A 22844-nucleotide genomic window follows, 5' to 3' on the forward strand; every position below is an offset into this window, starting at 1 on the left:
ATTATATAAAGAAAAGTAGTTTTAGTTTCAGATAATAGGCCTATAATGTAATAGTCCTAACTCGTTTATTATAGAATGTACTACACAATCACATAAGAAGACATTGGCGACATTGGATCTTCAGGGCATGCCTTCCTATGTCTCCAGGGATTGTAATGACTCTCTTTAAGAGCAGCACAGCACAATAACGCACCTCTGGACAATTATAAGGCCTAGCAACATCTGGCTGCGTTACTCTCCTCTCCAAACACGGGCCCGCCAGATAAAGATTTAGAGGGGGAGTCCTGAGCCGCTTAGGAAGTTTATGTTAGTCCTTCTTGGGACAGCTGTGTGGGTCTGGGGCCTCTCGGCGCTGAAATGCTATCCTTTTTACATGATGGCAAATGTTTGTAGTGAAAAGTACAGAATTAAAAAAAAACGTTGCTCAACGTTTGACCTTTCAGACTTGTAATTCTTTTTGTTTTACCAATTTGACATTTAAAACGAATTTGTGACCAATTTGGACGAATGTGTGAATCATTTTCAAAGTCAACACTTGCAAGGTAAACTTTGTTATGTTAGGAAGAAAATTGGAAAATTGTGTGAGAAGAGCAGGGGGCGGAGTAGGTGGGGGGGGGGGGGGGGGCGTAGGATTTTTAAAACAATGTCCCTCATAAAAAAGCAATGCACTTTGGCAGAAGTCCTGCTGCAGAAGACGTAGACCAGGATGTTCTATTGTCATATTTGTTTTTTTTTTTCGAGATACGGCTAAATGGAAAACCCTGCGCTGTTTGTGATGTAAATGGTGATATTGCTTAAATGCTGATGTTTCGCAATCCGTCCAGCATGACTTCCTCGTTGCGGGCGGGGCGGTCTGCTCCCGGGCCGTCAGGTGAGTTCACAGCTATCGACGGTGGGGCGGTGAAACTGGTGAGGGTAAACCAAATCACTTCGTAAATCACATATCGGATCTTTGGAACGCAACACCGACTGAGGCAAGGTTTTTTGTTAGAAGGTAAGTGAAATGAGTGTATAAACGTTAAGACTATCGATTCAGATTAATAGTTTATACTCGTCCAAAGATACAGAACAATCTGACTGAACTAGTCACTACTACCTCTGAGACATGATGCTTATCGGCAGGCTATTCGTAATAACAGTGCCGACAACCCTTTTTCTTTTTCATCGATCTCGATATTCACATCAAGATTGTTTTCATGGTGACTTTTATTTGGTTAACCTTTTACGCAGTTCGTTCTGTGTTCTATGAACGGTACACTGTCCACCGAACTGGTGCAAAAGTACACGTTGCATCACACAGGGTTATCTTCACATAGTCGAACAGGCAAGCAAGAGGGGGAAAAACAGTGTGAGTCAAAATATATATTACAAGATAGTTGGGTTCTTTTTACGGAACAAAACCTGACAAACTGAAGTTCATACCTTCCCGATCTGTGGGATATTTCCACAGTCCTACATGGCCAGTCATGTCCTATCTTGTCATTTCCTCGACACCGTCAACATTTACCGTTTTTCTTTGCTATGAACCCCTATTTCATCTATAGGCCTAAGGCTTACAAAACCTTTAACCTATGTATAACAAACACCTAGTGTTTTTTCCTGTTGTTTGCGCCACCGTTTTTTATTTAAATATATTGAATTAAACAACGTAGGCTTATTATATACAAGTTCACTTGAAATGCTACATAAAGGACCATGGCGTGACTGTTAGTTATGACCCTGTTTAAAAAAACACCGTGCTGTGACTCATACGTGAGCACCCAGTCTGTTAAATCTCCGCTGCAGCATCACTCTCTAACCCCAGCGCCTCCTCCTCCCTGTTCTCGCACAGAGCTGCTCCCGCTGGTCCCGGGAATGTTACGGGCGAGAACAGAGTCCTGTAGGTAACACGCTGTCAGGTCGGAGCGTGGGGTGGAGAGGAGATGGTCACGTGGGTCGCCTCCTTGCTGACAGTATGCGCGTTGATACAGACGCACGCCGCCGCGGGGCCGACGTCCAGTTGTCCTACCACCCCTCGCCGCCTGGTGGATTTTAACGTCAACTACACCCTGCCCCACTTCCAAACCGCCAATCCCATCCAGAACATCCAAGCCAACGCGTACCTGCGCGAGGTGTACATCGCCTCCCAGAACGCCATCGAGGCAGTGGACAGAGACCTGAAACGGATATGGGAGGTGCGTACCGGCCCAGTGGGCCCCGACGACTGTCACACGTGCGGCCCCTGCGACGCTGCCACGACGCCGCCCGCGACCCCCGTGGATACGGACAACAAGGTCCTCCTCTTAGACCCGGCGGGCAACCTCCTGCCCTACCTGTACTACTGCGGCAGCACGCGGCAGGGGGTGTGCGCCTTCCTGGACATCAGCGAGCTGAGCCCCGTGTCCCACTGCCTGTTCAAGGAGCAGGACAACACAGAGACTTACTGCCCCGACTGCTTGGCCAGCCCACTGGGCACGCGGGTCAGCGCGGTGGAGCAGGGCCACACCACCCTCTTCTTCGTGGCCAACTCCGTGGACGCGGAGCTGGTGAGCCGCTGGCCCCGTAGGTCGCTGTCGGTGCTGCGGCCGCTGTCCACCGAGGACGGCTTCCACCTGGCGATGCAGGGGCTGACGGTGCTGCCCCCGCTGCGGGCGTCCTACCGCGTCGACTACGTCTACACCTTCGCCACCGCGGAGCACGTGTACTTCCTGTCGGTGCAGCGGGAGAACCCGGAGAAGAGCGGCTCCCCGCTGCAGACGCGGCTGGGCCGGCTGCCCCTGATGAACTCGGAGGCCTGGATGTACCGGGAGGTGGTGCTGGAGTGCCGCTTCGACCCCAAGCGGCGGCGGCGGCGGAAGAGGCGCGGCGGGGAGGAGCAGCAGCACCGGGTGGTGTTCAACGGGCTGCAGGCGGCGCACTACGGCCCCGTGGGCCGGGAGCTGGCCTCCCAGCTGGGGCTGAACCCCAAGGGGAGCCCCGACGAGAAGCTCCTGTACGGGGCGTTCGCCGGGGTGGACGAGCGCGGCGTGCCCCAGAGGAACTCGGCCTTCTGCATCTTCGCCCTGGCCAAGGTGAACCAGGCCATCGACCGGGGCGTGGCCGCCTGCTGCTCCAAGGGGACCGAGCAGCTCTCCAGGGGCCTGTGTCACTTCCAGCCCTGCGAGAACTGCCCGCACGAGGTGAGTGGCTCTGGAACCATCCGTACCCCCCCCCCCCTCCCCCCCCCCCCCCTCCCCCGGGGGACCCCCTTCCCATCCGGGAGGTCAAAGGGTCGAACCATCACACGTTGGTGTAAAGGGCGGGTTGTTAATGTGTCTTCAAGGTTGTTTCCACAGTTTTGTTACCCAGATCATTCCTGACTCATAACGAACGATCCAGTGTGTTTGCTGCCCGGTCGTCCCGTTGACATGGCAGCCGGCACTGACTGCTTAGTCATCCTGACTATTGAATCCAATCGATAGTCATTGTCCTCCACACAACAACACACACACTTTCACATGATCAACGTCAAGGTGTTAAACCCTATCTGTGATTGTAGATATAGTGTTGGTATCTAGTATTGGCTCCACTCCTCTCTTGTCAACACAATGAAGTACATCCACATCACAACAGCGCCGAGCCTGACTCACAGGGGCCAAGCTCGAGCTCAGACTTGACACAGTGATGAGAGTGGGAGCAGTGGGAGGATTGAGAGGTGTGTGTGAGAACAAGCACAAAGGGCGGAGGAGGGGCTGAAGAGTCTGACGAGGAGATCCCAGAGTGGGGTTTGTTGCCGTTCCTCCGATTGCCCGATATCCCCCCGCCCCGCCCCCAGGCGTTGTCTGATGACGTGATGTGCATGTCAGAAGGAAAGTGCCACCAAAACGACACCAGGACAAAGGCATGAGTTCCCCTAAGTGGCTGATTGTTTTGAGGGTTTATTTGGGGCATGAGCCTTTGTCGCACAGATATAATACCCTGGTACTTCCCTGTCTCAGCTTTCCTCTTATGTAAACCGGTTATCAAGTCTGCATTTGTTAATGTTTACATTTAGTTTAGGATGATGTAGTAAACGCTCCGGACAGTGACGTGAAAACACTGTTCCATAGGACATGGTGAAGTACTGTTTTATTGTTACGCGGTTATCACTGGAAGCAGTTCTCGGAAAAGGTGTGGCTTTTGGAGTTGCAATCCCACTCAAGTGTTCCACTTCTTTAAGTGTGCAAAGAGCCAAGCACACACACGCCTACCAGGACAGTATGTCAACACACACGGCTAATAAATCCTGCTGATAAAAACAGCGGTGAGTGTGTGTGTGTGTGTGTGTGTGTGTGTGTGTGTGTGTGTGTGTGTGTGTGTGTGTGTGTGTCTGTGTGTCTGTGTGTGTGCACGTGTCTGAGTGTGTGTTGAGGAAGGGAGTTGCTTGGCTGCGCCTGGCTGTTTTTTATGTTTTTTTAATTCATTCCCCTGGAAACGGGCCCGACAGAGAGGAAGGAAAGACATGCTGGAGGTGATTTCCCGAACATAAAAGAAAAATCCGAGGCATTCGCTATAAAAATTCACAAATGTCCATTGCTCTTTGAATGGCTTACCAGGTTAAACAGTGGCCATGTGGGGCCCAATAAGTGTCTGAGTGTTGTTTGTGGCCAGAGGATCAAAAGACCTGTGGATTGCGGGCATTCAAACTGCCAGCAGGACTCTCAGGCCTGTCGGGGCAAGCAGACTAATTGGACAGCCCTGGAATGTTTACGATGAGGATTCACGTATCATCCGGACTTCAGACGTCAGCCATCGTTTTCTATGTTGACCCTCACGCCCAATACAACAATGCCAAGAATCCCTGTTATGTAGTTCCTTAACTATTCCCTGTTCACAGGGGTTAGCCAACAGTGGCACGGTGCCAAGTGGTGAACATCTGTTTTCAATTTGTAGGAGCAAGTTGTCCTCTGTGTGGCAGCGAGCCAGATAGTGGCGGTGTCTCGGGGCGGGGGTTCGCTGCTGTTTGATGATCTCAGTCTCGTCTCTCAGCCTTTCTGCAACAGACACCGTGTCCTCTAGCTCCTCAATATCCGCCCGAATGAAGGATCGCAGACTCTCTGCTGGTCTTTGCATCGACTTACTGTCTGTCTGTTTGAGTGTATGTGTGTGTGTGTGTGTGTGTGTGTGTGTGTGTGTGTGTGTGTGTGTGTGTGTGTGTGTGTGTGTGTGTGTGTGTGTGTGTGTGTGTGTGTGTGTGTGTGTGTGTGTGTGTGTGTGTGTGTGTGGGTGGATGTTTATGTTTGTCAGTGTGTGTGTGTGTGTGTGCGTTTGTGTGCGTTTGAATGTTTATGTATGTGTGTGGGTGTATGTTTGTGTGTGTTTGAATGTTAAAGTGCGTGTGTGCGTGTGTGTTTGTGTGTGTCTGGACTTGCTTGTGTGTAGTACAGAGAGAGTAAATAAAAAAAAAAGAAGTCCACCAATGAAAAAAAATAAGAAAAGTCAAAACAATCACTCATTCGTCTTGGGTTTAAAACCAAACTCTATTCCCTCTTCTGCACAGAGCACTCAAAACGACGACTCGTGCCGTAACAAGCCCACCCTGGTGTCCGCTCCGTACTACAGACTGGACCTGTTCAACAGACAGATGCACGACGTGCTCTTCACCACGGTCTTGGTCACCACCAAGGGCAACGACACCCTGGGTCATTTCGGCACCTCGGACGGAAGGATCCTGCAGGTGTGACGAGGACCTTGAATTGACCTCAAGTGTATGCGTAGGAAACATAATCTGTTGTGAGGTGAAGAGGTATGCAGGAAGGAAACGTCTCAGTGGGAAACCACGCGGAAGAAGGAAAGACACATGAAATTAAAGATAAGCTTGATGTTGGTTTAAAAAAAGTAGTAACTCGTCAATTGGAAGTGAATAAAAAGAAGCTCATAATCGCTGTGGGTCATATTAGTATGGCGCGCTGTAATAATATCTTTGAATCCATTCAGTTTATTTAACGTTATTTTCTTGATGTACAGCAGCTCTTTTTGCCACGTTGGTGTTGTGCATTGTGTATGCGTCCCCCAGCAGCTAAGATCCTAGCCTCAGTTTGATACTTCCTGCTCCTTCTAGGTCGTCCTGAAGCTGGACTCTGTGTTCTTTGCCAACTTTTCCCTGGGAGGAACCCCCGTATCGGGCGTATCGTCTGTTTACACCGAGGACTTACTGCTCTTTGTTGCCGGGAATAAGGTGCTTATCGAACATAATACGTGATGAAGTCTCTCTCTCTCTCTCTCTCTCTCTCTCTCTCTCTCTCTCTCTCTCTCTCTCTCTCTCTCTCTCTGTCTTTCTCACTCCCACACGCCCACAGATATTTTTCTTGCCAAACATTTTAGACGATGTATGATTCTTCCACTAAATGTGCTTGGCCCCTAGTCTTCCTTTAATTTACTCTCTCTTTCTCTCTCTCTCTCTCTCTCTCTCTCTCTCTCTCTCTCTCTCTCTCTCTCTCTCTCTCTCTCTCTCTCTCTCTCTCTCTCTCTCTCTCTCTCTCTCTCTCTCTCTCTCTTTCTCCCTCGCCCCCTCGCCTCTCTCTCACCCCCTCTCCCCCCTCTCTCCAGGTGTTCACCGTGTCCCCTGTGGGCCCCGGCTGTGCCCACTTTGTCTCCTGCTCCTCCTGCCTGACCGCCCCACTCTTCATGGGCTGTGGTTGGTGTTCGGGGTCCTGCTCCAGGGAAGATGAATGCTCCTCCCCGTGGCACCGGACGTCCTGCGCTCCTGTTATCACAGAGGTAGATCCGTCGCTGTGCCTGTGTGTGTGTGTGTGTTTGGGTATGTGTTTGTGTGTGTGTGTGTGTGTGTGTGTGTGTGTGTGTGTGTGTGTGTGTGTGTTTGTGTACGTGTGTGTTTGTGTACGTGTGTGTTTGTGTACGCGTGTGTGTGTGTTTGTGTATGCGTGTGTGTGTGTGTGTGTGTGTGTGTGTGTGTGTGTGTGTGTGTGTGTGTGTGTGTGTGTGTGTGTTTGTGTACGTGTGTGGTTTTGTGTACGCGCGTGCACGCGTGTGTGTGTGTGTGTTTGTTTGTCTGGGCATACAGTTCCAGAGTCAACAGATACAGTACCGGTAGTTGGCAGGGATGCAGTAGATTACAGTGGAGACTCTATTATCCATTACAAAGGAATAAAGAAATTGTATTACAATATACAATATATTACACTTTATTTCTTTGTCTGGGTCCAGGTCCTGGGTAGGATTTAAAGCATGAGTACATAATTATACAATCACCACCGTGGGGTACATCAGATATCTCAACCCATTGTGTAGGCTACATACAATTCAGTTCAGCACACCTAACTTTGCAGAGATAGTTTCTGTGAGATGAATGGCTCTTAAAAAGCCTTTGTCTGTCTACGTGAGACAGTAGCCTAGGCCCTAGGCTATAAAATATGAGATCCTCTCGCTTCATTTAAACCGTTGGGGTGCTGCCTCATTAAGCTCTTAGTATGAATACGCCTTTAGGGCAAATTTTTCTATATCTAGCTATGATATTACATAATGAACATAGTATAGTAGAATTGATTAGGTCATAAACAGGTGATGTCTTTCACTTCTTGGCTGTGAGTAGATGTAGAAGCCTTGGTAACTCACTCAAAGGTCCTTTTAGTCATTCTTTTATAACTCATATGTTCACTTTTATTGCAGTTCTAGGAGTAACTCTGAGAGGCTAGGTAAATACTGGCCGTGAGCTGACTAATCTGAAATGCAAGGGACTGCCTCACTCAAGTGCCCAGCCAAGCACCCTTTAAATCACACAGATAAACACACATGGGCTGTGTTCCAAATCGCATATTTTTATTTTTCACCTGCTGTGTGTACTGCAGCTAATCTTACAAAGTACGTACTGTTGCACACAGTATGCATACACTAGGGACAAACTACAGGAGATGTTAGTGATAAGCATACCTTTATTGACAAATCAACTGTTTTTGGCTCAGTCGATGTGACGTATCTTCTGCTCCAGTATTGTGGGGCCGGATAGCCAGAAAGCATGCTGGCTGGCATACTGCGAATGGCGACCGGATGTAATACACGACAACCTGATATTTATATATCAGTATAGCCATACTGCATTTTCCATACTATTTATTGGAACATACTAAATCTTTTCCTGGCATACTAAATAGTATGGTAATATAATATGGATATTAGAACGCCGAACCCTCTCCTTTCCTCCATTAATAAATCCCATGTGTGTTACTTTGAACCAGACCTCAGAAGGTGTTTGCTTGTTAAAAAATAGATTAAAATCAGATGAGTCAAAAGTAGGAGTTGTTATTCCTCGTGTGGTCATTAACCATAAAAAGAGATATCACATGTATTTATTAATTAGTCGAAGACTCAGTCATAACCTTTGGTTTGGGTTGCGGTCAGCGGCAGTTTAGTTGCTCAATCTAAAGTTACTACAAGTTTAGCAATGCTAGGGAAGTGACACTCAGAGTTAATTTAACAACCCAAGAAGTCCCTCACAATTATTGTCCTCATTCCCTGTTACTTTGCACAGTTTTTTCCCAAGACGGCACCAACTGGGGCTGAGTCAGAGCTGACGTTGTGTGGCTGGGATTTTCAGTCCCCCAAAGGACCATCTGCCATCACCGACAAAACCCACACAGTCCGAGTTGGCTCTGAGACCCTGTGTACCGTACAGGCCAAGAGCACCAGCACAAAGTAAGCCCAAACAAAAATTGTTTTGCAAAAAACAATACAAATATATATATTTACATTTACTTTACTGTAATACTTTACTGCATTTACTGTATTCGTATTAAAACCTACGCTACATGGAAGCGGTTTGCCTTTTTAATCGATTTGATGTACTCGCGTGAATCTTGGAATTTCTGCGTTGTATCTACATGGTGGTATGCACTAGCTCATTGGGTCTCTGCTGGACGATGTGTTTGGTAACCCAGGTTGGTGTGCAAGGTCCGCCACAAGAAAGGCACCCCGACCAAGGCTCTCAATGTCACCTTGGAAGTGCAGGAAGCAACGGTGGGGGGCTGCTATTCCATCCATGGCCAAGCGCAGGCATCAGGATTCTCCTTTGTGGTAAGGGGTTGATGAAGAATATTTTACTGAAGGACACCTCTTGACAGCAAAGTATTTGATTGAACCCCCAAGCTGATATTCTGTACATTGTTCAGATTAAATTTAAGAAAGTTAGTTTCATGTAATGTCACTCGGCTCAATGCTCTCGTCCTTCACTCTAACCAGGTGCCCATTATAACGGAGGTCAGGCCCGCCCGCGGCCCTAAGATCGGAGGAACCATGATCACCCTGACCGGGAGCCATCTCAACTCAGGGATTGGAAGAACTGTAGACTTCGGTGGAATCAGCTGCCCGATTCAAAGGTAATCATGGACTCCCTTGTCAAGATCTGTGTGTCTCGGCACGTTGGTGGGATGGCTCCCTAATACTTTACCGAAAAATGTTTCTCATGAAGCATTTTGTACGAGATATTTAATGGGTACTGGCCAATTAATCCCTTCTACGGGGGATTAAATAATTAATAAATTATATCGTATTGTAAAGGTACTCCACTGGTGGGTCATAGAATACAAAAGTCTGGAAACCCCCTAGTCTCACGATACCAGATGATTGGGATATTAGCGTCTGCCAAATGTCTTGGGAATTTCAAATGCGAGTTTAGAAAGCCAGTGGGGAGTACGTTCACTAACAGTCCTACGGTCCTTACGTTTTACAGGATAGTATGCCTTACAATAAATGATGTCTGGCCCCGTTATCCTCCATAGACACACAACCAGGAGATGTATCGAATAACTTTGTAACACAGGGAGAGTATTTTTGAACAATGGAAATGCATTTCCGGAGCAAGGTTATTGGATTTAGTTTATTGAATTTAGGTAGGGGTAAATGCGTCAAACATCAACAAACCTTTTAGGAGTTTTTTTTAATGAAAAATCTTATAATGCAAGTGTTATCGGTAAGATAACGTTTACAAGCACACAAAACTTCTGCATGGCACCACGTTTTCAGGTGTGTCGCTTTCAATCGGTTAAACTGATTTTTATAAATGAAACCTGGGGGATTGTCCTCAGTTTCTGGTGGAGCACAGTGTTTGGAGAGAGACTTGTGAGTCCAAGAATACCCCTATAGGGCTAGATGGCTCTACAAGGGCAGATGGCTAGAGGGTAGATGGGTCAACTACCTCCACAGGGGTAGATGCACCCCTATAAGGGTAGTTGAGATGGCTGATCATGGATCCTATATAGTGTGTTGTGACTTCAATTAAAATCTGTCTTCTCGGTCTCCCAGTGTGACTGAAGGGAGTGGGAGCGTGTCTTCGGTGGTGTGCATCTCCAAGGCGTCCACAGCGGTGCAAGACGTTCCCGTCCGGTTCTTCATCGACAGCTTCCTCGTGCCAACCCAGAAGAAGTTTTCTTACCGGCGCGACCCCGTTATAACCAACGTGTATCCCCAATGCAGCTACAGAAGGTAGAGCGTGGACCCCGGTCCGAAAATGAAAGTTGTTCTGAAGTTGAAGGAGATAAAAGTGACCTGAATGTCATTGGAGGTTTGCGGAAGGAGACCACTGATTGCTGTTGGTTTTGGTTTCCCCACAGCGGCTCCATGCTGAGGGTGGAAGGCCTCTACTTTGACTCTGTGCAGAACAAGGTGGTCCAGTACAAACCCAAAAACTCACCCCAGGAAACGTACCGACTGGTGAGCGAGCATTCAATCATATATAATACAGAGGAAAATATAAGCGGTCGAACATGTCTTCGTAGTAGGTTTTAAGTTTAAGAAGGATATTCTCATTGGATATTTAATTTTTTTTATAAAAAAAAAAAAGATTTTATTTTCTGTCCATCATAGTTTAGCTTGTAATGGCCTCAAACCACCTGATTCAGATATTGTTCCATCAGACTCAAAAAGGGATGAGTTGCTGAGAAGGCAATTCCCCATAGGGAGTGAGAATTTGTCTTAGGATTTAGCAAAGGGAAATGACTACACACATTGTTCTTCTGACAATCCAGGTGTGCGAGGGTAAAATGAACGCCACGCACATGGAGTGCAGGGCGCCCGCCCTGCCGGGAGAGCACTCGGACGATAAGACGGAGAACGGGGAGATTTCCTTTGACATGGACGGAGCCCGGCTAATTTTGAACGAGACGTTCGACTACCACCCGGACGCCGCCCCCATCCCCTTTGAGAACGAGGAGCGCGTCCTGTACCTGAGCCAGGGAAATGATGAAGTCTCAATGCACGTATGTTCACCACTATATGTTCCTCACTATGCCCACTATTCACCACTATGAGCACGACACAGGACATGCCCCTCCAACATGATTCAGCGATTAATTAACATCTACCGTTACAATTTCCTAGTGGACAATGTTATCCAACCGTGAATTCAGATTCAGCAGGTAGGGGTCGAGCATCTTTCTCAATGATTCCTACTGGTAGTGTGAGGTTAGTAGTGATCGAACCCAGGACATATCTTGTGGGAGTCAAAACATCCACTACATTATCCAACCTAGACAGGAGCGCTACAGAAAAATAACCCCTTTTAACATGAGACCCATTTTGTCTTTAATAGCACATCAATCTGAATGCAGTGGATCAGTGTATGAATATCACCATGACCATCGGAGGCGTGCACTGCAACGTCCGGGTCTTGACCAATGAGCTCACTTGCAGAATCCCAAAAGGCCTCGTCATACCCGCTGAAGGATTACCTGTCCAGGTGATAAAAAAATAAACATCCACCTCAATTGAGTTTGTGGTTCACGTGATCGATTTAGTTGGCACACCTGTGGAAGTCACCTGACGGTGAGCCCAAGATGGACGCCTTATTGATTTGGCATCGCATGAACTACGTTTTCCTTTGCTGTGTCTAGGTGTGCGTGAACGGGAAGGTGACGGATATCGGCAATGTGGTCTTTATGGACAACCACAGCCGCACCATCATCGCTAGCATCGTCATGGGCATCCTGGCTGCCATTGTCCTGGGGGCTGCCCTGGCTTTGTTTGGGATGACCCGTTTGAGGAAGACGAAACAAGGTGAGGAGTCACTCGGCTGGTGTTGCTTCAGCCAGTCGAACAATAACGGCACGTTATGAATTGTGTAGCCGTATTCATTCAGTTTATCATTCTGTATTCTGTCACTTCTCTAGACAAGGTAGAGTTCCGTCTGTCGCGGATGTCTTCCCGCATTCACACGGGCAACAGGGAAACCTCACCTACCGGAGACTACCGCAGAAGTACGTTCACTCCAAAAGATTCATGAACATTAATTTGCTCACTCGCTCTCTACTTTACCACTGAAATATGTTCTATGAGGTACTGTTCCTTAATTTCTCCTCTCATTTGTTCCGACGTCTGTCAGATCTGTCAATTCAGACATCGGGTCAAGGGGGGTTGTTCTTCCAGGGTCCCTGGTACGCTTCTGGCTACGACCCGTCTGTGTCCCTCTCCTTAATACAACAGCCAACGCTGTCTATGGGCAGCCTCCGCTCTGACCTCCTGGAAGAGGTCAAGGATGTGCTGATCCCTGCAGAGATGCTGCGGGTGGTGGAAAGCCAGATTATCGGCAAAGGTGAGCTCCTCTCAGAAAACGGCTGATTTGAGAGTTTTATTCCAAACTTGGAGTGATCTTATTGCGTCTTTCTGTAACGCTTTCTACCCTCCTTTGAAGCGATCCGCTGTAACCTTGAACCCCTGTTTTGATGCAGGTCACTTTGGCACAGTATACCATGGCTATCTGATTGACCACAAGGACCAAGAGATTCACTGTGCTGTCAAATCACTGAACAGTACGTGTCTTTAGCCTATTTTGTCTGTACTTTGTCCAGACAATGACAACGCTAACCTCCTGCCTTGTTTTGTCTACACTTTGTCCACACGTGTTGATGTGCCATGTCTTGTGTAAACAGAGTATGCACAGTGTGAGTTGTTGTGCAATGTGTTAACAGCGAATCTGCAGTGTGTTTGTGTGTTGTGTGAACAGCGAAAGAAACAGTGTGATGATGTGTGTTGTGTGTACTGTACAGAATATGTACAGTGTGTGATGATGTACTACGTGTTGTGTGAACAGAGTACATTCATTGTGTGTTGATGTACTACGTGTTGTGTGAACACAGTACGTACAGTGTGTGTTGTTGTGTTGTGTGAACAGAGTACATAGAGTGTGTGTCGATGTGTTGTTTTGTACAGAGTGCGTACAGTGTGTGTTGATGTGTTGTGTGAACAGAGTACATTCAGTGTGTGTCGACGTGTTGTGTGTACAGAGTGCGTACAGTGTGTGTTGATGTGTTGTGTGAACAGAGTACATACAGTGTGTGTCGACGTGTTGTGTGTACAGAGCGCGTACAGTGTGTGTTGATGTGCTGTGTGAACGGCAGAAGCGCAGTGTGTGTTGATGCGTTGTGTGAACGGCAGAAGCGCAGTGTGTGTTGATGTACCGCACGTTGTGTTAACAGGGATCAGTGATGTCGAGGAGGTGGACCTGTTCCTGAGGGAGGGCATCATCATGAAGGGCTTCCACCACACCAACATCCTCTCCCTGCTGGGCATCATGCTGCCCAAGGAAGGGCTCCCCCTGGTGGTTCTGCCCTACATGAAGCACGGAGACTTGAGACACTTCATCCGGTCTGAGAAGAGAGTGAGTCATCCTCAGATAAAGAAAATGACCCTATGGAGCAATATGAGCATAGCTGAAATAGCGCTGACCCGATGTCTCATGTGTGTTATAACGATAGCTTAGAGATTACGTTACGGTTGAATTCCCCTATTCTGTGTGGCAGAACCCGACCGTGAAGGACCTGGTTGGGTTTGGCCTGCAGGTCGCTAAGGGAATGGAGTACCTGTCGCAAAAGAAGTTTGTCCACAGGGACCTGGCTGCACGTAACTGCATGTAAGTGTGAATATTAATAATAGTAATTGGTATGGAACATAGAAGCCCCTCTCCTACTTGCCTTTGCCGGTAATTTAACGGAACGTGTGCATGGGTGCCGGCAAATCCGTTCTGCTAATTTCCCTGCGTCACATGTTACATCACCGGTAGAAGTTAATTTGCAGTTATTTCGCCACAAAAGCGTCAACTATTACGGCACACCCAGTGCTGTGTATATGGCAGCATTCCACTCAAATGGAGTAAATGCGTGTCTTGTGTGAACGCAGAAACTGCCAACTCTACTGCAATTTGTTAAGTGTTCTCGGATTAACAATTAATGTGTATTTCTCGGAATTGTATGACCTTATTTTTTTTACTAGATTTAGAAAAATTACCGGTTCTGGGGATATATATATATATTTTCTGGCTGGATGAAAAAACGAATGTCTTTTCAGGCTGGATGAAAACTTCACAGTTAAAGTGGCGGACTTTGGCATGGCCAGGGATATATTTGACAAGGAATACTACAGCATACAAGACCATAAGAAGGCCAAGCTTCCAGTCAAGTGGATGGCCATCGAGAGCTTACAAACACAAAAGTTCACCACCAAGTCAGATGTGGTAAGTGTGCTCGCTGTCGTTGTCCTTTCATAGTCTTGTGAGACCATCCTGATATGGTGAGTTCCCATTCTGCTTCCCTCATCAATTCAGTGTGGCTCTGAACCGGTGGAAAGCTTCTTCCAACAAAAACAACATGATAGGATCAATATACGCTCGGGCAGGAGGGGAGGGAGGAGTTCCAGCTCATGCGGAGCACCGCATTCCTTGGGCAGAACCCAAGGAAAGTGGAGCAATATAAAGTTTTAATCTGAAATAGATAAATTTAATGAAGGGTGTTAAACGATTAACAGAAATCTGCTATTTTTGCTTTACTTCCAACTGGATTCGACACGAGTGAAGAGCGTCACTTAATAAGTTAAACTGATTGGCTGGAGTTTTTTGAACAACATAAGATTGCGCCCATATTTGGAAATCAATTTCTGTTACGGCCAAAGGCAAGCTGATGCTCAGTGCGAAACGGAAACTTGAATATCTGGATGGTCTCACGAGGCAAGCTTTTTCCCCCATTGCTTGTAAATATATGTTTATCTTCCTTCGTACAAGTGAATGTCTGTACAAAATGTCCCATGTGGCTGTTTTCTGGCCACCATTGTATGTTGTACGTCCTGGCACTTAATGTACGCACTTATTGTACGCACTTAAACTACATTGCACTTATTCATAGTACTTAATTGTGTAACATCTGGCGTAGCTGCTAGCATTGCTGTACACAGGGAATGGGTTAGTCTAGCGATTGTTAGTACTTGCACTTGGCTCTATGAACATCTTTTCTGTACTGACAGCGATATATTGTTTCACTTCTAATGACAAAAGTACTTTGGATAAAAGCGTCTGCTAAATGCCCTAAAGGTAATTGTAAATGTTTCAGTGGTCCTTCGGAGTCCTGCTGTGGGAGCTGCTGACCAGGGGAGCCACACCCTACCCGGACGTGGACCCCTATGACATCACGCATTACTTGCTGAAGGGCCGGAGGCTGGCCCAGCCCCAGTTCTGTCCAGACGCCCTGTAAGACGCCTGCCTTAAGCCCCTCTTGGCTAGCACTACGACGGCACCTCTGAGAGGCCGGAAGGAATAAACTGCACAAACAGACAGAATATACAAATAAGCATAGGGTTTATTCTGATGCATGCATGCCAATCCCTGTAATGGAAAGAATATATACACAAATAGCATTGTTTAAGATGTATTTACTCCCAATGCCTGGAATGATTGAGGAAATGGGTCAGTGTCTGGCGATCATAACAGGAATGAGCTGGAATAACACGAAAGAAGCATTGGAAAATATTGTTTTTCTTATTTGTCCTGAGTATTCCAAGTATGCAGTATTATATCATGTTGTTGTCATAAGCTCCCAGAGATATACTTCATATTCCAGGGAGATATTGAAGCACTGACATTTTCCTTCCTGCATTCCATTCTGCGGGAGAAAATGAATACCTAAAATGTATCTTGGACGATGATGGGTGGTCCACCCAAAATGTCTTTCAATATCCCTGTTATCAGTGGCACTGTTCACTTATTCATTTCCTGTATGGATCATGATGGATCATCCCTTATAGAAGCTGTTGATAAGTTTTAAGAGCTATGATTGCAGGGTTATTTATTGGAAATACCAAAGCCATCTGTAAGACATAAGTGAGTGAAATGCTCAGTGAGAATATCTGTTTCTAGTTGATGCCTGCCTCTATACAACAAGACCATTTCGAATTTAGAGCTCCCAGCTAATTTCTGACCAATTAGGGTGAATCATTAGTGCCTGTCAATCACTGGCGTGTGAACTATGCAACACTTCAATGGCGGAGAGGCTTAGAGAGGAAGAAGCTCGCTCTTTACAACTCTTGAATCTCACTTGCTGCAGCTTTAATGTCTTAATTTAACATTAACCCTCCCTAATATCCATCCGTTCATTCATCCATTCCTTCGCGGAAGGTTCTCCATCATGGTAGCGTGCTGGGAGCCCGAGCCGGAGTCCAGGCCCCCCTTCCAGGCCCTGGTGCAGATCGTGCAGGAGATCATGGAGTGCCTGGAGGGAGAACACTACATCAGCCTGAAGGTGACCTACGTGAACCTGGACGCGCCCAAGCCCTACCCCACCCGGGCGGACTCGGCGGATGAGGCTGAGGATTCGGACTCCGGGTCGGAACAGGACTTATTTTTAACCGAGGGGCCGGTCTGAGGGCCCCCCTTCACATGACTGAGGACAGACAGACAGAAGAGAAGGATAGAGCTGTGACTGGACAGCTGTGTCAACAGCCAGAGTCCACCAAAAATGTCTCCGGTCCCCACTCTGAGGGGAATGATGGAACTGCCAGTGGAGCGGAGCAGACAGCGGCCCTGTGAATGATGGAACCCCCAGTTCACTGGGCCAGAAACTGGTGGTGTGTTGTGCCTCATCATAATGGGCTACCATTTTCACTTTTCTGTCCTTTCCCTGTAGCCTGACGCTGTTGGCGGGTTTTTTTTTGTCACAATCGCAGCTCAATTGTAAATACGATTTTTTTGTAAATTTTTATATTTGTCTTTTTTTGCAATGAAATGATTTAATATAATTCAGGGTTGCTTGAAATTATACTTGATATTCAATCTGTGTGTGTGTGTGTGTGTGTGTGTGTGTGTGTGTGTGTGTGTGTGTGTGTGTGTGTGTGTGTGTGTGTGTGTGTGTGTGTGAGAGAGAGTGTGACAAGTTGTTCAGTCGACGCATTAGTCAGTGCCAGAGTGCGGCAGACTGTTACGCACACTACACACTACTTTTTATCTTACTTCATTCTGACTCAATCCAAAGGAAATTGGATGTGTGGTTTAAACCATAGAGACGAATAGAGAAGATGGAGACGAATCAACAGCGTTAACATTTATTTTTCTACCGTGTAAATCTTTTGTGTATAGCGGCTGTGCGTAATCCCATGACTGTCCCCTCGTCGCCACTAGAGGGCAGTCTAAACACTGAACAGGAACGATTGCAGCAACAACAGTGTGCTGCACCAGATCCAACGACGACCGCACATACATCTTTCACACCAACAACGGAAATCAATTCCTCAAATCAGATTCGGAGCTGTCACACCGCTGAGCAACCACACTGAACCAAATCGTAAGCCGTGTCATAAAATCTATGGCATACAAATAACAGGATGTGATTCATAGTTTGCCTGTCGTGCCCTGGTAGTTAAATGTTGATTAAAATGAATAAAATGAGCGTCTTCTGCAGTCAGATAACATGGCTTGCTGCAGAAGGGGGTTTGGCTGAACATGGCAACGTCTAACTGATTCCAAAAGCTCTTCACAGCACCACTAATGCAGTCATTAGTTGCGATTAACACAGTAATAGCTGAAGACATTCCCATGTCTCGTCACCTCACGCCCAGTGGTGCTACTATCTCCGTGCACCGGGGTGCACTTGACGGAACAATTGTGATTGCACATGTGCTCTCAGGAGCATAACGACTAGATGAGGCGTTTGCATGTTTGTTTAGCTGAGCCGAAGGAAGTCTGCGTTTAGTGGATGTTTGAGGAGGAGACGATTAAAAGATACTTCCAAAAAGTGAATCCCTCACCTCGAAACGTCCTTGGGTATACTTCACTGTAATGGCATGTTGCGTGGAGTGGAGAGCTGCTTGCTTGCAGTGCATGGGAAACCATACTAGTTACTAGTGGGAAGTGTGTATGGTTAGGAGGTTTATACAACGGTTCACACACTGCAGGAAGGAAAGAATGAAGGGAAGAAAAAAGTAAACCTGGTGAGCAGAGCATTCATACCATTCTCTGCACGGTTCATTCATCACACTGAATCATTCGACAGTAGCTTTGGGGAGGGGATTTAAAATGATGAGCTGTCTGTGATCAAGCTGTGCAGGGATGGTAAAAAGTCAAAGCAGTAAACTCTTCCGTTCACCTTATTGCCCCATCACCGCTCTTTCAGCGACGGCATAGAGAAGCAAACGTAAACATTAGAATACAGAACTCAATTGAAGTCAAAGATGATCAATAGAAACCTGCTTGCCATAATTGAATCTGCAATTGAATCTGATTAATTTGTCAGAGAAAGTGGTTCTAAATCTTGGTGTGTGTGTGTGTGTGTGTGTGTGTGTGTGTGTGTGTGTGTGTGTGTGTGTGTGTGTGTGTGTGTGTGTGTGTGTGTGTATATATAGCCTATATAAGATATATCATGATATACATGATATATTCAGTTTCAAACAGGTTAGCAGAGAAATCCTTAAATTATCCAAATTATGTCAACAGCTTGTCAGCCATCGCCGTGTACTACAGAGGCATTAACTTATTTTTAATATCTGACATCTTGTGGGATACAAACAAGAACGGTATCTTCCCAGTTTACTGGATGTTCAGGCACATTACCTGCTGTTTCAGGTTTCACTGTAATGAGAACAAAATGAGGATTTAAGAAGTATTCCACAGCCATCTGGGATTTTCACCACTTCTTAGAACTCAGATATAGGCTAGTACGAAAAGGGCCAAAGGAAAACCAGGCTTATTTTTTTTTTCCAACCTTGGATAGAAGGCTGAAACAACTTTATTTCTGTGTTCTTGTTGTTTGTAAAAAATAAAGTAAAAAACTATTAAATTATTAAACCCAATAGTTGTGCTGTTCTCCAAAGCCAGACCCTGAATCTGTTGGGGCTCTGTCTCCTGCTGTCTCCTGCCGTCTGTGTTCTGCCCAGAGCGCCTCATCCACTCTGAAGCCTCAGTGTTGACGTCCTCCATACAAGCTAACGCTAGCTCACCAACACTACTGCTCCCATAGCCCTTCCAACTGCCAGCTACTTCCCCCTGACGATGTCGATCTGAAACCCCATTCTGCGTCAAGGGAACAAGACAAGGCTTTCACAATGTCCTCTTAGAGTTGACTCATCAGTGGCCTATAATGCTCTGTGGTAACGATTTAAATAAGTGATAAGGATGCTCATTTAGTGGATTATGAGGTTCTGTGGTGTATACTAGAACACTTGAGGCAATATCATACTATTTTTTATTCAAGTTCCCCGTATTGTAACTATAATCTCCACCCAACACACATTGCATCATATATTTGTGCTTGACTTACAGGACATATAGACAACTACTATGGGTATCCTAAATGATGCAGCTATATTAGTTGCATGCTCGCCACTGTGCAGCTGTACAGTCTCCCCCTTGATAGTAATGAGTGCATGTTCTGTAATGACAGCGCTACTCAGAGATAAAGTCTACCACAGAATACAAACGCAATTGCAATGTTCTCACCTTGCAGCAGTTTTGCACTGTGGTGTGCAAATATACTCTGTTCATTCGTGTGTGAGTAGTCGTGAAGGAGTTGGAAATTCAATAATCTTCAAGGTCTTCCAGATTTTCAAGGTTTCGACTTGTAAATCAATCTGCAAAGATAGGAATAAATATTGTATAATAGACTAAGAGCATGCAACAAGAAATGGGTCTCTGGGTTCATCCCTGAAGTAATAGAGTATCTGTCCACTGGAAAATCCTCATAATGCAACACCTTTAGGAAATAACTAATTTAGTGTTTTTGGGGTAATTTTAGTGTTTCATTGATATTAGTTTTATAAATAATGTCTCCAGAAAAGTCTTTGTTTTGTGAAGCCTGTGTTTTTCACCGCGGAAAAAAATCGGGCAAGTGCTTTCCATTGCCTTTCTCACCTTTTTGTTCTGCTGACTGGAAAGATTATCCTTGAGCATGTGTGTTATCAGTACATACCTGAATAGACGAACCATCGTCCCACCTCTACCCAGCTCCTCTCATTGTCTGCACAGAATTCAGAGGGAGGCTGCAGTGCTGGGAGGTCGCAGATGGTGAGAAATGTTTTCTCTGTGTGTGTGTGTGTGTGTGTGTGTGTGTGTGTGTGTGTGTGTGTGTGTGTGTGTGTGTGTGTGTGTGTGTGTGTGTGTGTGTGTGTGTGTGTGTTCCCATCTCTGCTGTTAGCGAATGTCTCCACAGATGGGCATATATGTGTGTTGAAAAGCTGACACTGAATGTGGTGAAAGCATCACAGCGACACAAGGCCAACGCAGTGAGCCACAGAGACACACAGACGAGCTTCAGTCGCTCAATATTCCCTCACGCAAGTTCTCGAAGACAAGCCATCGCTGCACACTTTGATTTCTTATTTGGAGAAAACAAATCAAAATCGGCCCGTTTTGAAACCCAACGATGTGCTCCCTTTTCTCAGAAGTACAAAGAGACATTTTACTGTTTAAATGGCTCGATGTCAATTTAGTAGCAATGTTTATTTTCTGTATTTTTCACAAAGAACTCCTGCCCTACACACAGGTGATGCCAACTGACTTCTTTAAGATGTACCTACACGTCAATTATTAATGTGAGTCAGTCAGCATTGCAGCAACATATTTCTTATGACGCAGTGAAAATGGACTGCGAATGCAATAGTTAACAAAACCTTGAATAATCTAAGTACTCAACTTAAAAAAAAAATTGGGATTTGATCAAAGTATGATATAATCCAGTTATGGTCATGGGGGGCACATACTCAACGATTCAACCTGAATTGCTTGTTTACAAGGAGAATCCACAATACAATGACACAAAATATCACTAATTTCAAACACTTGCATACTGTTGTCAAAACCAGAAAACAACCATTGAATTATTCATCTACCCGATTTACATTCCCAAATGACTCACAAATCTCAAATGCTAACCAAACACAAGCAAAACATAAATATTTGAGGTGGATAAAAGCCCACTGAGGACAACTGCCACCATAAGCTAAACAGTAGAGCAGCGTGATGGAGGGCTTGTTTTGGCCACATTCCTTCATGGCTGCTGTTTGGTCCAATAATAGACGCCAGTCTCCATCCAGGCTTTGATGAACCACCGTGGCCTTTGTGCTCAGATTAGAAGCACAACATCTAAAACTGTAAAAGTACTCTGGGTCAGGTGAATACGTTGATGGATCTCTTCGGACCAACTTAAACATGAATACACAGCGTTTAGGTTTGTATTAATTCAAGAACACCTCAGATGAAGAGACTGTCGTTCTCTCTAGAAGGATGGAATGGTGTCAATATGTGTCTGTATTTTAAATGATAGTGCCAAAATGAAGGCCCTTTTCTCTTTAACAGTGCCAATCAATGGTCTAATGGTTTATAGATATATGTGGGTACCGTTTCATTTTTTTTGTATTTAATAAATAACCTGCCAATAATTATTTTCAATATTAACCTCTGTACTTCTAGTCTGATTGAGAAGCCAGGATCCACAAGCCACTCAAAACCAATACAGAGTTTTTGCTGTTCGGTTCAATTGCCATATAAAATACCACACTCGTGTGATATCCCCTTTTTGAGGAGAAGTTGTTCCCCCAGCCCTTCTGAAGAGCTTTCTGTGTATACATGTTGTGTTAAACTTGTCTGTGATCACAATATGTACGAAAACAGGTTCCTCTCGTTATCTAGGCCTCAAAATTTATCTCAGACATAGTATGCGGGATAAGAGAGAATAATTATATTCTGCTTATCCCCAGTCTGTGCAAGCACCTCACAGGCACTTGTGTTTTTCTTCCAAAAGCCCTGTTGTGGTTTGTAAGCCTGTTGCCATGGCAACCTCATCATTTGACGCCAATGGTGTGTAGGAAGGCTGCGAGATATGGTTGAAAATTAGCGAACTGCTATGAATTTCAGCCCCGCGTCTGGTCTATTCATATATTTCCTTCTATTTACAAGTAACCCCGATGACAAGATGCTCTACTCCGAACCCTGAGCTGTCCCTAGAGGCTCTGGTCTAGATGGAATCCACTGATGTGCATGAGAGCCATAGATGTGTCAACCCATGCTGAGGGACACCCAATCTCAATGTTCATTCCCTTATTCACGTCGGTCCAGCTTCCTGCCGTGTCCAATAATGCAACTCCGTCTCTATATTTATTGCGTACCACTTGATAATTGCTAACACCACTTGGTCCCCTGGAGTCAGTAAGAAGTCACTCGTGCCGGCCCAACTGAGAGCCATGACGCCGCCACCATCTGCCCGTTTCCACGCCAATGGTGAACGGCGGCAAGAATGTATTTAGCACGTTTTCCTGTGAAAACTGATATTATTTATTAGGTTTGGTATGTGCGGTTTGTTTGTTCTGAGTACTGTCAAATGAAACTAAGCATCCGTATCATCATAAATTCAAATAACTGCATCTCCGACCTGGATGCCATTTCTAAAGTGAAACATCTATATCAGGCACCACATCACATCAATGAAATGTCATCATAAATCATATGCCCATCATAGATTGTAGCTTTGACATGCATTGCTCCATTTAAGGGTCTCAGGCCTTTTACAATTTCCTCAAAGCATCACAAAACTAGGAAATATAGCTGGCCCCTGATGATATCACAATGCCCAGAAAATGATCTGGTCTTCGGT

At 45.9% G+C, this 22844-nt stretch overlaps 1 protein-coding gene across 1 annotated transcript; it reads left to right on the plus strand.

Moving 5' to 3' along the window:
• Positions 1-820: 820 nt before the first annotated feature.
• On the plus strand, positions 821-17703 carry mst1ra (macrophage stimulating 1 receptor a). The gene is made up of 21 exons (XM_060068645.1): positions 821-994; positions 1832-3158; positions 5498-5674; positions 6059-6175; positions 6547-6717; positions 8486-8649; positions 8892-9027; positions 9193-9329; positions 10255-10434; positions 10563-10662; positions 10977-11207; positions 11540-11686; positions 11841-12003; positions 12117-12203; positions 12329-12538; positions 12675-12755; positions 13422-13603; positions 13746-13855; positions 14290-14455; positions 15324-15460; positions 16385-17703. The coding sequence occupies exons 2-21, from the start codon at positions 1923-1925 to the stop codon at positions 16629-16631; spliced, it is 4179 nt and encodes a 1392-aa protein (XP_059924628.1). The 5' UTR covers positions 821-994; positions 1832-1922; the 3' UTR covers positions 16632-17703.
• Positions 17704-22844: the final 5141 nt, after the last annotated feature.

Source organism: Gadus macrocephalus, chromosome 13 (genome assembly GCF_031168955.1).
Source record: "Gadus macrocephalus chromosome 13, ASM3116895v1".
Lineage (NCBI taxonomy): Eukaryota > Metazoa > Chordata > Actinopteri > Gadiformes > Gadidae > Gadus > Gadus macrocephalus.